At 37.5% G+C, this 16,010-nt stretch overlaps 2 protein-coding genes across 2 annotated transcripts; one reads left to right on the forward strand and one right to left on the reverse strand.

The window, feature by feature from the left end:
* Positions 1 to 390: 390 nt before the first annotated feature.
* On the reverse strand, positions 391 to 6,549 carry LOC110656462 (alpha-soluble NSF attachment protein 2). The gene is made up of 9 exons (XM_021813287.2): positions 6,228 to 6,549; positions 5,084 to 5,133; positions 4,914 to 4,986; positions 4,172 to 4,251; positions 3,749 to 3,900; positions 2,468 to 2,627; positions 2,335 to 2,382; positions 1,005 to 1,085; positions 391 to 661 (listed from the first exon to the last, which is right to left on the reverse strand). The coding sequence occupies exons 1-9, from the start codon at positions 6,370 to 6,372 to the stop codon at positions 581 to 583; spliced, it is 870 nt and encodes a 289-aa protein (XP_021668979.2). The 5' UTR covers positions 6,373 to 6,549; the 3' UTR covers positions 391 to 580.
* Positions 6,550 to 7,635: 1,086 nt separating this feature from the next.
* On the forward strand, positions 7,636 to 10,165 carry LOC110656461 (amino acid transporter AVT6C). The gene is made up of 5 exons (XM_021813286.2): positions 7,636 to 8,211; positions 8,715 to 8,867; positions 8,968 to 9,171; positions 9,249 to 9,714; positions 9,794 to 10,165. The coding sequence occupies exons 1-5, from the start codon at positions 7,788 to 7,790 to the stop codon at positions 9,915 to 9,917; spliced, it is 1,371 nt and encodes a 456-aa protein (XP_021668978.2). The 5' UTR covers positions 7,636 to 7,787; the 3' UTR covers positions 9,918 to 10,165.
* The last annotated feature ends 5,845 nt before the right edge of the window (positions 10,166 to 16,010 follow it).

Below are 16,010 nucleotides of genomic sequence, written 5' to 3' on the forward strand. Positions count from 1 at the left end.
AATCATCCGCATAGTCATAGATTATTCAAGACCTTCGGCAAATACTATAATAGTCATAGATTATTCAAGACCTTCGGCAAATACTATAATAGTAATACAATACAATCATATTTACCTACCACATGCTTATTCTCTAATCCATGACTACACAATCAGAACAACACAGCGGCATTAAGAGGACCAGCCAATTACACAAGTACTAACGGACAACCCACTCAAATCCTAGTCACAGATGACAGTAACTTGAAGCAACAAACATCCTTAATTTTTGCTGAGTGGAAACCCAACATGAGAAAGAGCAAGATGCCTTGATTTGAAAAATCAAACTGTATACTCCATTGAGTCCCAATTACAATGTCATCTCCACAACTGCAACAAAATGCACTCTGATTGAAACCCAAACCAAGAAATATTTAGTAACAGAAACCGTGTAAATGATCATAATTTAACACAGACAGATAATACAATTCAATCATCAGTGAAAAACAAAACAAAAGATTGAAACATCGTAACTTAACACAGACAGATAATACAATGCAATCATCGGTGACAAACAAAACAAAAGATTGTAACTTCAAATTTAGGTAAGGTCATCCTCCTCCAATTCCTTAGCCTTCAGCTTCTCTTTCACCCTTAATAGAAGGGTTGTCTTCCAGGAATCCTGCATAGTTAAGACAACAGAATATCTTCAGCAAATTGAGATTATACATTATAGCACCAAAGAAGTACGAAATTCAAATTCACTCAAGATGCAAATATAGGTTTAATCAATGATAATTCACTGCCCAATATGACCAAAAGTATAAATTTAATGTTAAAATATACATCAAAGTATTAATAGAAATGTTATATATGACAAAGTTAAATGCTTGGCAAAATTAGATAAGTTGTTTCTTTTTTGAATCAACACAAACGTAAATTTTTAGCCTACTGCCTAAACTAGCTTTGTTTATGTCTTTAAAATTTTATCTAACAGGACTAAGGAATAGATATAGGAAATTTACCAATGGGGTCATGCTGTCAAATTCCTTGACAACATCAGTAAACTTTGCAACATCTTCCTCATCAATGGCAGCAGCGATATCCTGCCAAGAGAAAAAGGGGATTTGCTCATAAGCATCCTATCATCAAGAGCAGGCAAAGAGAAAAAGGAATCAAAAAAAGGATGGGAAACCAAGGTTAACAGCATCTATAAAGGAGGTAGATCAATGCTCTGCCCGGTTCATTCTTTGGTTTTCTTAAAAACTAATTTTAACAATTTAGATTTAGTCACGAGGTAAATGTAATAATAAGAAAGCATAAGTAAATATACAGGTTTTGCATCCTAAAAGAAAAGTAAATGACAATTATAACATAACATTTTTTTCCTTTCTAAAACCTACTTTTTACCATTTAACCAAATATTCCCTTTTGCTTTTATTGCATTGAAGGAGTCAATAGAAAACTAAAGTTTTAGAGAAGTACTCTAGAGTCAAAGGGTTTTAAGTAGTAGAACAAAGACAGAATATATGCATTGCAAGTTCAGTGAATGCTGAACTGGTGATAGGGAAGGAGTTAGTTTGGATAGAGTGGTATTGTCCCAAAGTAATCACTTTAAATATCTCGGTTTAGTCCTTCAAGTAGATGGAGGATGTGAGAAGAATGTTAGTCATAGGATTAAAGCCGGATGGTTGAAGTGAAAACGTGCCGCGGGAGTTTTATGTGACCGCAAGATTCCCAATAAGTTGAAAGGAAAATTTTACTGTACAGCCATACAACCGGCCATGTAATATGGTAGCGAGTGTTGGGCACTGAAGAAGTTTGTATGTGTCTAAGATAAGAGTTGCAGAAATGAGAACGTTAAGGTGGATGAGTTATACTAGACTAGATAAAGTCCATAATGAGAGTATTAGAGAAAAGGTAGAAGTGGTGCCAATTGAGGATAAGTTGAGAGAAGGGAGATTGAGGTGTTTTGGTCATGTGAAGCGTAAACACACGGAGGCTCCAGTTAGATAAGTAAAGCACATTAGGTTAGAGGATAGAAAGAAAAGAAGGGGTAGACCTAAGCTGACTTTGAAGAGAGTAGTACAATATGACTTAAAAGCATTACACATTTCTAAGGATTTAACCCAAAATCGTTTAGAGTGGAGAAAGAGAATCCATATAGTCGACCCCAAATTTTTGGGACAAAGGCTTAGTTGAGTTGAGTTGCTTTTATTGCATTGAAAACATAATTATAAAAAAAAAGAAGCAGAAGCAACTTTAGCAAGCTAAACAAATGGAGCTTAAAAGGAAAGTACTAGAATGGTAGCAGAACAAACCAATAAGAAGTTTTCAAAACTACACATAACCTACCGCTAAGAGTCTGTATTCTCTAGTTCCTGAAAAAGTTGGATCCAGATCCTGCAACAGCAAGTTCAATATTAATTCATTTTAACCAACCTGTAGGTAAGAACATCAAGATGGAAAATCATAGCCATGTCTAGACCTGATATCGCTCTAATGCATTGGTTACAGCAACAACATCGCCTTTGCAGAGGTGGCAAATGCCAGCATTCAGAAGATGACCTTTGACACCATACTTGAGCAAATTAACGCCAAGTGAATGTCGGGCAATCTCTTCATAAATCTCAATTGCCTTCTGGTATCTAAAAAAATATCACAAACAAATATTCAAATCCTAAAAACAACTAATAAATTCACTATTAAAAATTGCATTGATGAAAGATCATTCCCAATCCAGCTAAATATAAGAACCTGGGCTTTTGTTATCATGCAGAAATAGCATTTTTCTTGCATTCTACTACTTGGTCTCAGGCTATATTAGGCCTATTGCACAAGTAAAATAGGACATCATATTTATTTACATATATGTTTAACTACTCCCAAATTAAAATTTCTGCAAACAGAATTATATTAAAAGCAATCAACAATGTTATTCAACATATCCAAGGACAGTAAGCATATCAAATGTAAGGGGTGCATCACAGGTCGGTAAACCGAAAAGCTGAACCGATCCTACCTGTTTGCATGAAATCCAAATAACCATTCATAAAAGCAACCGAAAATTTGGTTAACCAACTTCACAATTCACACGTCAATTAATCACTTCATCAGCTGGTTCAAAAACTCTGAACTAATTTCTTTATCAAAGTCATCCTAAAAATTTTTGGAATTCAGCCCACTCCATTCAGTCACTGGATATCTAGTGAAGGCTGCTCTTAAGGTGCAAATGAAAATGCAAAGGGACTGCCTCCGCTTATACAAGTAGACAGCGCCTCCAAGGAATATTTAAGACATGGGACAACTCATTCTTAGAATATGGCCAACACCATGCTGTAGCCTGTAAGTATCAAGTCTATCCCAAATTTCTCAGGTTCTGGTAAATTTTGAATGTTAATGTCCTTGTCTGCATCTTTCTGAGAATGCTTGTACAGAAACAAGCCTTGTGTGTGTTGCACATGATAAAATGCCTAATTTTTCAAAATGCATGCAGAAAAGAAAATCATAGCCACGTCATGAAAGTGTGTTAATAACATAGCAGAAAGCTAGCAGCATATCATGCTTAATTTTACATAAATAGCATACACAACCACATTGATGCCACCTTCTAATTTCTAAGACTGAAATCTCATGCCAAGCAACCTACTGCAGCAAAAACATCCGATATGGATAGAATCAGGAGGCAGGGAATCTTTATGAAGAATGCATGTAACAGCATGATATTTGAGAAACAGAATGGCAAGCTGCAAAAAGCAGACATCCTTACTGTTCTAGTTGAGCAGCAAATTGGGCTACTTTCTGCTTGCATTGGTTAGCAGAAGTTGTTACTTCTTCACCTTGGAAGAAATCAGCTGCCTTTTCATAAAAGTAAATAGCTTTCTCAATATTTGCTTCTGATTCATATAATTCAGCAATTTCCTGCGAAGTCAGTATTATCCCAGGTCACTGTATAGCTTTTAGAATACTATCACTCTTTTCAAATGTATCTTATTGTAAGTATAGATGCCAAGAATACCCCAGCATAAAGGTCCTGGATATTGAATGTCATTACAAATAATCAAAAGAGTAAAATCAAAACAATAAGATCACGATAGCAGCACATTATGAGTAAATTGAAGATTCTTTTGAATGACTATCTCAAAATAAAATATCAGTTGCTGACAACCAGACCTTAGCAACAAGAGCATACCTTGTAATATCTTGCAGCCATACTGATTCTCCCTATATCACAAAACAACTCTACTGCTTGGACTAAGCAAGATATTGCCTCTGCATAAGGAGAAACTTTAAAAGATTAGAGCCACATGGGAATGCAAAATGGGGGTTAGGGGAGGGCAGAGATGACCATTACATTACCACACTGTTAAGTTTCATGAATATCCTTATAATACTGTACCTAAACACATGCCAAGTGCTTATAAAATGGATACTAACTGCCAAACAGGAGAGGAACCAAATCCCAGAACAATGAAACAACAAATCAGACAACCCCATTTCTGCTTTCAACGCAAGGTTAGATAGAGCCATTTTTATGCTTAAAATGTCTCTTAGCATCATGAAGAACAAAACATGATAAAAAGAAAAATTAGTTAAAAAATTATTTGTTCATGTGCAGAGAATGCACTAGTTTGGTAACGGTAATGCATGCATGATTGTCAAACAAAGGTGACTTATTGCACAATCACAAATTCCCACTTCAACTCTCTAGTCTCTACTCTCTACCATCACAACATGCAATTGATATTTCTACATAACAACAATTATTTTAAGGAACATGCAGGTAGCTTTGGTTATGAATTGAATTCGATGCGCCATTTCTCCTAAACATAAAGCTCCATTATGCCTATAGTTCAAATGTTATAAAATAATCCATAGGACTACGTCTGAGTCTATGACATAAAACATAATGAGGGCTAAGTATCACTGCACACCGTTCGTAGATGTTTTCTTATAACAGTGAGCAGCATCAACATAAGCTTGAGCAGCTTCATGTTTACTATCCAACTGCAAACATAAGATGACAATGTCATTTAACTCCATCAAATAATACCAAACAAGGAAGATAAACTCGATGCTTAATTCCAACATGAAAAGCACTCACCTTCAAATGGCAGTTTGCCAACTTGACATAAGTTGACCCAGCTTTATCCCCTGAAACATCACAATAAAGATATCACCAGACCAATACAAAAATATGGAACATGAAGTTAGTAAATATAACTCAAAGAGAGAGCAAACTAAATGGACTAAAAAATGTTACGGACTTGGGAGAACCACACCCAGATCCAGAGGTGGAAGAGCCCAAGTTGAAATCCCATACTTTCAATATGGGATTCCAAGTCTCATGCCTTGCCAAACTAGGATCATTACCAAAAAAAGTTACAATATCACAGCAAGATTCCAAAGGGAAAAAATATGCAAAAGATACTGAAATATTATACTTTAGCCCAAAGTACTTACTAATTGGGCAAATTCATTGGACACAATAAGTCATTATCTTAGTTTCACAATGACATGGACTAAATCAGAAACCTTAAATGACGTTATAACTCTTAAATTGCAACAAAATCAGCATTGATCAATAATCAAACTCCAAAGGAGGATCTAACAATAACTTCTGCCATAGATGAGAATACAATATAGTTCCAAAATTATCCATTCATAAAATATTAGTTATCCAGACAAAATATCATCGGTATGTCTCTTAAATCAATCAATGAAGATTAACAAATGAGAAGAGAAAAAAAAAATCTAATAAACCCTAAATTGAAACAACATCCTACTAAGCACAAATTACTTCTTATCCATCAGGAAATTGCGACCCAAAAAGAGGGGGAAAAAAAAAAGAATAATGTTATCATAATAATAATAATTAAAGCCACATTTTTTTTAAATTAATCACTAAAATATACATTAATAAAAAATGGGAACACAAAAACTTGAAACATCCCAAACCATTAATTTGGTGGTGTGAAAAGCAGCCTTAAAAACCATCACCAACCATACCAATGAAACCATCACAAACCATAATCCAAAAATAGTGTTAATTGCAAAGAGAATAAAACAGTGATCGCATCATTCCAATTGGAGCCAGAAAAGGCAGCAACAACTCCTTTAGCAAACAGCGGAACAAAAACAAATAAATAAACCACCATGCCATTACATCATCGGTTTCATTTGTTTTACTTACGATCAAACACTTTCTCGGAAAACACACAGAAAAGCTAAGAGAAAATAATAGTTACATGATTTGGCGAGCTTGAAGGAATTGGCAGCTTTATCGAAGAGATCAGCGGCATCTTCAAATTTGGAGCCAAATAAGCCCCAACCGCTAAGCTTCTTCTCAGCTTTCTTCTCGAATTCCTCTCCTCGCGCCATCTGATCTCCCATTTTCAAAGCCTTTTTCTTATATTCAATGATCGGTGAATGTGGAATTCGAAATCGAGAGTGTTAAGTTAAGCAAAACAAGAGAAGAAGATCAAGAAAGGAAATGAAAATGTACTTTCGTGCTGTAGCGTGCATTTTTCCTTCTCTCTTGAAAAAGTAGAAATGGTTTATCGCGTTCTGGTCTGGGTCATGCCGGTTCCGGTCTTGTTTGTTCCTGGTTGGCCGTTGAATCGAGCCTAGGTTTTCTTTGGGCTGATTATAATTTATGTCCGAAAGTACATAAGCCCCCATTTCGGTGGGCTGGAATCGGAAGTGGCCTGCTAAATCCAATTGCCAGACTAAATATATCTGCATTAATTTTTTATTTAAACAAGTAATAATTTTTTGGTTGGCCATGTGATACAATTGTTTTCATTTTTTTTTTCATGTACAAAATTATATTTAGGGTTGATTTGGTCTTATTTTATTTTTTTTATAAAATTTAGCAGTTCTTATCAGTATAGTATAATGTTATCATAAGAGAAAAAATATAAAAATATAATTAAAATATTTTGTTTAAAGATGATAAAGTAGAATAACTTTTCAGCTAATAATTGGTTTATTTTGATTTTGGACCTATCAAAAAAACTTTTGCAATATTTTTTTTTGGGAATTTATTACTTCTGTGATCCACGAAAGATATTAAGTCAGCAAAAATCAACGAAGGAACAAATCGTACTATCAAGTTCCAGTAATAAAAAAGTATTATCATACTTGAGTCTCTAATTAAAAGAAATCAATAATTTACACGGTATTTCGAATCGTCAAATAGTCCATTTAAATATTGAAAAAAAAAAAAAACAAAATTCCACTAAGAGAGAAAAATAAAATCTCAATAATGAGAAATAGGACCTTCAAATCTATTCCTAAACGACACGAATCTGAGGAGAGAAACTCAGATCTATTTCAAACGGATACAGAGAGTTTATTAAAAAAAATTAATAAAAAACAATAAAAAAAAGAAATTGATTCATCGTTGAAAAACTCACCGATGGCTGTTAAAAAAAATATTTGAAAAAGAAAAGAAAAAAAAGAAGAAAAAGAGAGAAGAGAAAAGAGGAGAATTGAGATGAGAGAGTTCTGATTTGGTCTTATTTTATTGGAAAAACATTAATTTAAATATATTAATTAAAAGTCTTTACCTTCTATTTCAACACCAAAATCCAAAAAATACTTCATTATTGACAAAGCTATTCCAACCCCATCTTTTTTTTTTTTAATAGGAAAAGTGGATAATGCCCAAGAATTTTTATATTGTGTACAATATCCATTTGTAGATCTGATATCATTTATTCCATTATTATTTGTTGCTATTGAGTCTGCCAAATCATTTCATTATTTCTCTTTTTAATGTCTACATGAGGTGAGGATAGCATTTAATGAAAAACAATCCTGCAAATTCTAGTTCTCCAAAAACACCGATGAAGCAGGCTAAAAACGACACTGGATTGATTGTTCCGCTCCTGCCTGAGGTTGAATCTTCAGAAAATCAAATCGTAAATGGTGCATCAATTTCTGGAGCAGTGCTCAACATATCAACAACCATGATAGGTGCTGGAATTATGTCAGTTCCAGCAACAATCAAGGTGCTGGGCATCATTCCTGGGTTCATATTACTTCTTATAGTTGCATTTTTTGTAGAGGTAACTGTGGAGTTCATGCTAAGGTACACGCAATCAGGCCAGTCCAGTACCTATGCTGGCCTTATGGGGGAATCATTTGGTACAATAGGATCAATTGGAGTACAACTATGTGTCATAATCACCAACCTTGGCTGTCTTATCATCTATCTGATTATAATTGGTAAGTTTTGTTACCTCTTGTTTAACAATTCTTGATCTGCAGGTTGAATTTACATGTTCCATAGATATCCATAGCACCTACTTTACAATTATGGGTGGGGGTGAATGTGATGCGAAAGCAGCAATAGCTCATCATTTCAATATCACTTGTTTACTTCATTTGAGGTTTTAGGGTTATCAATGATATTATTCAAGGTTTATCAAAGTCTTAATTGGCTGTGAACTGTTTGATTATGGTCTGTTTCCTTCTGCAGAAAATGTTGTTTTTGCAGAGTCCTCAGCTGCAGATTTCATGTTTGAATAAATGTTTCTGTATATCGGGAAGCAAATGTTTGAGTAGTTTACCCCTTCTTGAACCCCAGTGTACCATGTTAACAAAACATAATCTGAGTTCTGGCCTTAAAACTTGAATAATTTGATCACTTCTTTGCGCGCTAGGATTGAAACACTTTTCTATCATATCACCACAGACAGTGTCTAATAAATCATGTACTCTTCTCCTAGGGGATGTTCTGTGTGGGAATCAATCTGGTGAAACCATGCACCTAGGCATTCTACAAGAATGGTTTGGTATCCATTGGTGGAACTCACGAGCTTATGCCCTTCTATTCCTAGTGCTTATTGTGATGCTTCCCCTGGTCTTATTACGCCGAGTAGGTGAGCCTTGTATTGATTGATTTTGACAGAAAGGAAAATTATGGAATTCTTCACGATATGTTTTAATTTTGTCATTGAGATTTTTGCTTCTTTCTCCCAGATTCACTAAAGTTCACTTCAGGAGTCTCCATTCTCCTTGCATTAGTGTTTGTAGCCATAAGTTCAGCAATGGCAGTTTATGCAATGTGGCAAGGGAAGACTCAGAAACTTAGACTATTCCCAGATTTTGCCAATCAAGCATCCTTGTTTGATCTTTTCACCACAATCCCAGTCTTTGTAACTGGTTTGGGATTCCATGTTAATGGTAACCATTAAGGTTTTCAATTTGGTAATTAGCAAATTAATGAATGCGTATTAATTAACTTGGTTTAATGAATGCAGTTCACCCCATTAGATCAGAACTTGGAAAACCTTCTGATATGAACTCAGCTGTCAGGATTTCCCTCATCATTGGCATTGCAATTTACTTTGCAATTGGTTTCTTTGGCTACTTACTATTCGGTGACTCGATCATGCCTGACATTCTAGTAAACTTTGATCAAAATTCTGATACACCAATCGGCCAATTACTCAATGATTCTGTCCGGTTAAGCTATGCAATCCACTTGGTTTTCGTATATCCTGTGATGAGCTTCTCTTTGAGGGCTAACATAGATGAACTGCTCTTCCCCAAGAGGCCTATATTAGCCATGGACACTACAAGATTTGTGTCTCTAACTTGTGTTCTATTAGCTGTTACTTATATAACAGCAATAGCCATACCCAATATATGGTATTTTTTCCAGTTCATGGGATCAACAACCATTGTTTTTCTCTCATTTATTTTTCCAGGCTTGATCATTCTCAGGTGATAATACTACTGATTACTAATCTCTTGTGCTCTTTCTTAAGTCTTTGCCAACTACTAATAAGCCTTCTTTTCACAGGGATGTTCATGGTATTTCTTCAACAAGGGATAGGATCATGGCAGTATTAGTGATAATTCTTGCTGGGGTGAGCAGCTTCATTGCCATATATTCCAACCTGCAAAATTCCAGGAACAACAAATGATGAATTTTTCCTTTCCTTTTCCTTGTTCTACATCTCTTGCGAGAGGAAGGGGTGAATTTTCTTACCACCATATTTGTTGAATTCAAAACAAATTTTCATGGTGGTGAATTGTCAACTAAAACATAGATTAACGGTTGTATTGTGATTATTTATTATGTATAAAATTAAATGATTAGATTGTGATCATTGATTATAGTGACTTGCACATGGGTTTCATTATAATTAAAGATTATGATATATTTATTGTATATGCAATTGTTGCACAAAAAAATTTTCCTAAAATAGAACCATTTTGATGAATTTTAATATTAATCATATCATCTTAGGCATGATAAATTAGACAAAATTAATAATGATTAGATTTAATAAAAAATGAAAACGAATTTTATATGATAAGCATTGACGACATGTAATTAAAGGATTTTGTAGGTATATATTATATATAAAATAGAAAGTCGACATCGATGAGATGATGCTGTGTCAGACATATATATATATATATATATATATATATATATATATATATATATATATATATATATATCTTTGAATATCTTGGTAGATCTGTAATGTAATGTGGGAGTTGTTGGCATATATTGTTAATAGTGATGCCCAGTTTTCAAGTATGATTAGTCTTTTAACATTAATAATAATAAAATTCAAGTATGATTAAAGGTATAGTATTAATATTGTAATACAAATAAAATATTAAACTTTAAAAATAATTATTCAAATTAAGGAAAAAAATTGAAACTGTCACGACCCAACTTATGGGCCGGACCGGCACTAGGACCTGGGCCAGCCTAAAGCCCCCGAGGCCCGTAGTAAGCCTAACTGTTCATTTACCCAATTCTAAGGCCCATTTGGGCCTAATTTCAAGAAACCAAACGGACAGAGTCAGGCCATAAAATGGACTTTCCAACGGGGAGTTTTCGACTCACCCGACCTGTAAACACAACATATAATCAATTGGGGAGCTCAGCTCACCCTCCACATACTTATCAACATAAAAATAAATGGGAGCTCAGCTCCCTCATCCAATCCATCAAACATGCATAGCATATTAAGTTTACAGGTCCAAAAATAATAATTTAGTTTACAGACCCAAATCAAATAAACATTTCTAACACATGCGGAAATTCTAAGATTTAACCAGTTTATACAAACATTAGTAATTGACCTGCGAGGGAGAAAGCAGGTTAACCTCAAAAAATATCCTCCTGTGGCCTGTAAAAATTTTTGAACAGGAGTGAGCGTTCGACTCAGAGAGTAAAATATCAATTTTAACCATAATCCCTATAACTATCTAAAACTAATGCACCCTGTAGAGTGAAATGCAACATCAACAACATTTTCACATCATAACATCAAAAAGGTAATTTGGAGCACTCACACACCCTGTAGTATCAATCATAACATATGGGAGCTGATCCCCTATACAGCTCTCTTAAATCCAACCTGGTGCGGTAATTACTCACTTTCGGACTTCCACTTAATAACCAAATCGAGGGTCCCAGCGAATTACTCAAGCCGTGACTACCCCTCGAAGGATCGGGTCCCAGCGAATTACTCAAGCCGTGACTACCCCGTCCTATCCATAGTCCACACCACATCACACGCACGCCAACGCACGCACACTGCTCCAAATTACCACAACAACATCCATGGCACATCAACAGTTATGAATGCAACATAAATCGTGCCTAGAGTTTAACTACATAAATATATGCATATAAGTGATGCATGGGCATGCTTGAACATATAATAATATCGAAATTACAATTAAAATTAATATTCTACTCACAGACTTGACGATGGTCACTGAGGCGGCTGGGCGGAGGAAGAAGGCTGTCCCGGCTCACCTGACAATTTTATTACAATCATTTAATAAATTTGACTCAATACAAACAAAGAAAAAGATCAATACGTCCTAAGTCGTGCCGAAAATTCGGCATAGTCTGCCCTATACCTAGGACCTACCCAACCTGCAAAATGGCTCAAAACACACTTCTATATTCATAATCCATATATCCACAGTTCAATCATATCACACAGCCCCTCCTGGGCCCATCAAATCAGTCATCCATCACAATACGTAAAATTTCAATTTAGTCCTTATTATTGATCATTTTTGCAAAAACTGCCCAAACAAGCTCTAAAAATTATAAAACTTTGCCCCGCGGTCCTTAGCAATATTGCTAAGCTATTGCAAAAAGAATCATAATTTTCTAAGCTACCACAAATATTTTATGGATTTTTAATCCTATTTAAGCAATAAAAAATTACGAAAAAGCAAGGTTCGGGTTTACCTTTGCCGATCGACTTGAACGCTCGGGATGCCTGACAATGGTGGGGTAGCCAAAACCTCGATCCAATTCAGAGACTTTTCCGGTAGCTGGTCTGTCTGGTCGGAAATTCACAGATCCGGACAACTGTCGAATTTCCGCGAATTGATGATACCTACATGAAGCCCAATAATAATATATAAAAAAATCAGGGGTGTTACATTCTTCCCCCCTTACAGAAAATTCGTCCTCGAATTTTATACAAGGCAGAATAAAGTACATGATTACACATTGAACAGATAAGGGTACTTGCTACGCATGTCCCGTTCTGACTCCCAGGTGCACTCTTCCACTGACTGGCTCCTCCACAAAACCTTAACCATAGGGATCTGTTTTGATCTTAGCTGTCTCACTTGGTAGTCCACTATGGCTACAGGTTGCTCCTCAAATGTCAAGTTCTCCTTTAGTTCTATTACATCCAACTGTAGTACATGAGAAGGATCGGGAATGTATTTCCTGAGCATGGAGATGTGAAACACGGGATGAACGTGAGAGAGGTTGGGTGGTAGCTCCAACCGGTAGGCAACTGCTCCAACTCTATCAGTAACCTCAAAAGGTCCGATATACCGAGGTGCCAACTTGCCCTTCTTTCCAAATCTCATGACTCCCTTCATTGGAGAAACCTTCAGGAATACATAGTCGCCATCGCAAACTCCACATCCTCCGTCTGGGTCCGCATAACTCTTACGCCTCTTGAAAATTTGATCGTTCCCTGATTAAAGGAACTACTTCTGAAGTGTACTGCACTAGGTCTACATCATGCACCTTCGCTTCCCCCATTTCTGTCCAACACAGAGGAGACCTATACTTTCTTCCATATAATGCCTCATAGGGTGCCATCCCTATGCTGGAATGGTAACTGTTGTTGTAGGCAAATTCCACCAAAGCTAGCTGCTCATCCCATTGACCTCCAAAATCCAAAACACTCATGCGAAGCATGTCTTCCAGTGTTTGATTGTCCTTTCGGACTGTCCATTTGTCTGAGGGTGGAAGGCTGTACTGAAGTTTAACTGTGTGCCAAGTGCCTCCTGCAACTTTCTCCAAAACCGAAAAGTGAACTGGGGCCCTCTGTCAGATATTATGGAAGCTGGAACTCCATGCAATCTGACGATTTCTCGAATGTAGAGTCGGGCGTACTGTGCCACAGAATATGTAGTCTTCACAGGCAAAAAGTGAGCTGATTTGGTTAGACGGTCTACAATTACCCATATCGAATCATATCCTCGCGTGGTACGAGGCAATCCAGTCACAAAATCCATAGTAATCATTTCCCACTTCCATTCTGGGATAGGGAGCTCTTGCAGCTTCCCTGACGGTCTCTGGTGTTCAAACTTCACCTTCTGACAAGTCAAGCACTTGGACACAAAGTCTGTTATGTCTCTCTTCATACCATTCCACCAGTAGCTATCTTTCACATCATGGTACATCTTGGTGGAACCTGGGTGGACACTGTACAGTGTGTAGTGTGCCTTTCGCATGATTTCATTCCTGAGGTTGTCCACATCGGGCACACATATCCTAGAACCTTGCACTAGGGCGCCATCATTGGCAAATCCAAACTCACCACCTTCACCTTGCTGTACTCTTTCTATGATCTTCATCAATTGTTGGTCTCTGTGCTGGGAAACTCTAACTCTGTCCCTCAAGTCTGGCCTCACTGAAAAGTGAGCCAACAATACCCCCTCATCTGAAAGATCTAGGATTAAACCTTGATCCATCAATTCATGTACTTCCTGAATCAACGGTCTCTTCTCTGCTGAAATGTGCGCCAAACTGCCAGAAGATTTCCTGCTCAAAGCATCTGCCACAACATTGGCCTTCCCAGGGTGGTACTGGATGGTGCAATCATAGTCTTTCAGAAGCTCCATCCATCTCCTCTGTCTCAAGTTTAAATCCCTCTGTGGAAGATGTACTTCAAACTCTTGTGGTCGGTGTATATCTCGCACACTTCACCATACAGTAGTGTCTCCGGATCTTTAGTGCAAAGATTACACCCGCCATTTCCAAATCATGGGTGGGGTAGTTACGCTCATGCCTCTTGGTGCCTTGAAGCATAAGCCACTACCTTTCCATTACGCATCAAAACACACCCTAGGCCAACTCGGGCGTCACAATACATGGTGTATCCTTCACCACTCACGAGTAGTGTCAACACGGGCGGTGGTTAGACACTCCTTAAGCTCGGAAACTCACCTCACAGTCATCTGTCCAAATGAATGGAACATTCTTCCTGGTCAACTTAGTTAGGGGAGCCGCTATCCTGGAGAAATCTTGTACAAAACGCCTATAGTAGCCAGCTAAACCCAGAAAACTTCGCACCTCAGTGACTGTTGTAGGCCTAAGCCAATCGATTCTGACTTCAATTTTCTTGGGATCCACTTGAATGCCGTCACTAGAAACCACGTGTCCCAAGAATGAGATGCTTTTTAGCCAAAATTCACATTTTGAAAATTTGGCATATAGCTGGTGCTCCCTCAAAGTCTGCAATACCATCCTCAAGTGCCACACGTGTTCTTCCTTGGTCTGAGAGTACACCAAAATGTCATCTATGAATACAATGACAAAACGGTCCAAAAATGGCTTGAACACCCTGTTCATCAAGTCCATGAAGGCTACTGGTGCATTAGTGAGTCCAAAAGACATCACCAAAAACTCATAATGACCATATCTTGTCCTGAAAGCCGTTTTGGACACGTCCTCATTCCTGATTCTCAACTGATGGTAGCCTGATCGCAGGTCTATTTTGGATAATAATCTAGAACCTTAGATATTATCAAACAGATCATCGATCCGAGGAAGTGGATACTTGTTCTTCACAGTCACCTTGTTCAGCTGTCTATAGTCAATGCACAACCTCAATGACCCATCCTTCTTTCTAACAAATAGAACAGGAGCACCCCAGGGTGAAGTGCTCGGACTTATGAAACCCTTGTCCAAAAGCTCCTGTAGTTGCTCCTTCAGCTCTTTCAATTCTGCTGGTGCCATCCTGTAAGGTGGCATGGATATGGGGTTTGTACCCGGCACAACATCAATACAAAACTCTATTTCCCTTCCTGGTGGCAATCCTGGAAGCTCCTCTGGGAAGACATCCATAAATTCTCTGACAACAGGAACATTTTCCATGCTGACACCTTCTACAAATGTATCTCTCACCAATGCCAAATACCCTTGGCACCCACGCCTCAACATTTTTCTAGCACTAATTGCTGACACCAAATTATATGGAGCCACGCTCCTGTCACCATCAAAGCTAAACTCTTCCACACCAGGTATGTGGAAATACACCTTTTTGTTCCTGCAGTCTAAAGTAGCATAGTGAGTTGACAACCAATCCATCCCCAGGATTACATCAAAATCCATTACTGGTAGAGGAACCAAGTCTGCTGGGAGGATCTTTCCATCCACTACTACTGGGCTACCCGGAAAAATCATATCTACATCTATGTTGTAGCTAAGTGGGGTAGCTACTGACAAAGGGCACTCTAAAGTTGTAGGGTTTCTACCCAACCTCATGGCAAACACAGGGGAGACAAATGAGTGCGTAGCACCCGGATCTATCAAAACACGAGCCTCATAAACGGACCAGGAAGAATACACCACAACCGCATTGGAAGCTCGAGCATCTGGTGGGTCGGGGTGAAAACGAGCTTGACCCCTACCCGAGTGGCGTAACCTTGATATCGACTTCTACCTCGACCGCCTCCAAATCCACGTCCCCCTTGTCCTCGGCCTGTTGTATCGCACTGCC

This window comes from Hevea brasiliensis, chromosome 8, assembly GCF_030052815.1.
Source record: "Hevea brasiliensis isolate MT/VB/25A 57/8 chromosome 8, ASM3005281v1, whole genome shotgun sequence".
Classification (NCBI taxonomy): domain Eukaryota; kingdom Viridiplantae; phylum Streptophyta; class Magnoliopsida; order Malpighiales; family Euphorbiaceae; genus Hevea; species Hevea brasiliensis.

What these genes read in the sequence shown, in the direction of transcription:
- LOC110656462 (XM_021813287.2), bottom strand. Translation starts at nt 6,372, where the DNA reads ATGGGAGATCAGATGGCGCGAGGAGAGGAATTCGAGAAGAAAGCTGAG. An exon ending in TGGCTGCAAGATATTACAAG is followed by an intron (nt 3,901 to 4,171) that starts GTATGCTCTTGT and finishes CTGACTTCGCAG; the next exon opens with GAAATTGCTGAATTATATGA. An exon ending in TTGACAGCATGACCCCATTG is followed by an intron (nt 662 to 1,004) that starts GTAAATTTCCTA and finishes TTAACTATGCAG; the next exon opens with GATTCCTGGAAGACAACCCT.
- LOC110656461 (XM_021813286.2), top strand. Translation starts at nt 7,788, where the DNA reads ATGAAAAACAATCCTGCAAATTCTAGTTCTCCAAAAACACCGATGAAG. An exon ending in TTTGGGATTCCATGTTAATG is followed by an intron (nt 9,172 to 9,248) that starts GTAACCATTAAG and finishes TAATGAATGCAG; the next exon opens with TTCACCCCATTAGATCAGAA. An exon ending in CCAGGCTTGATCATTCTCAG is followed by an intron (nt 9,715 to 9,793) that starts GTGATAATACTA and finishes TTCTTTTCACAG; the next exon opens with GGATGTTCATGGTATTTCTT.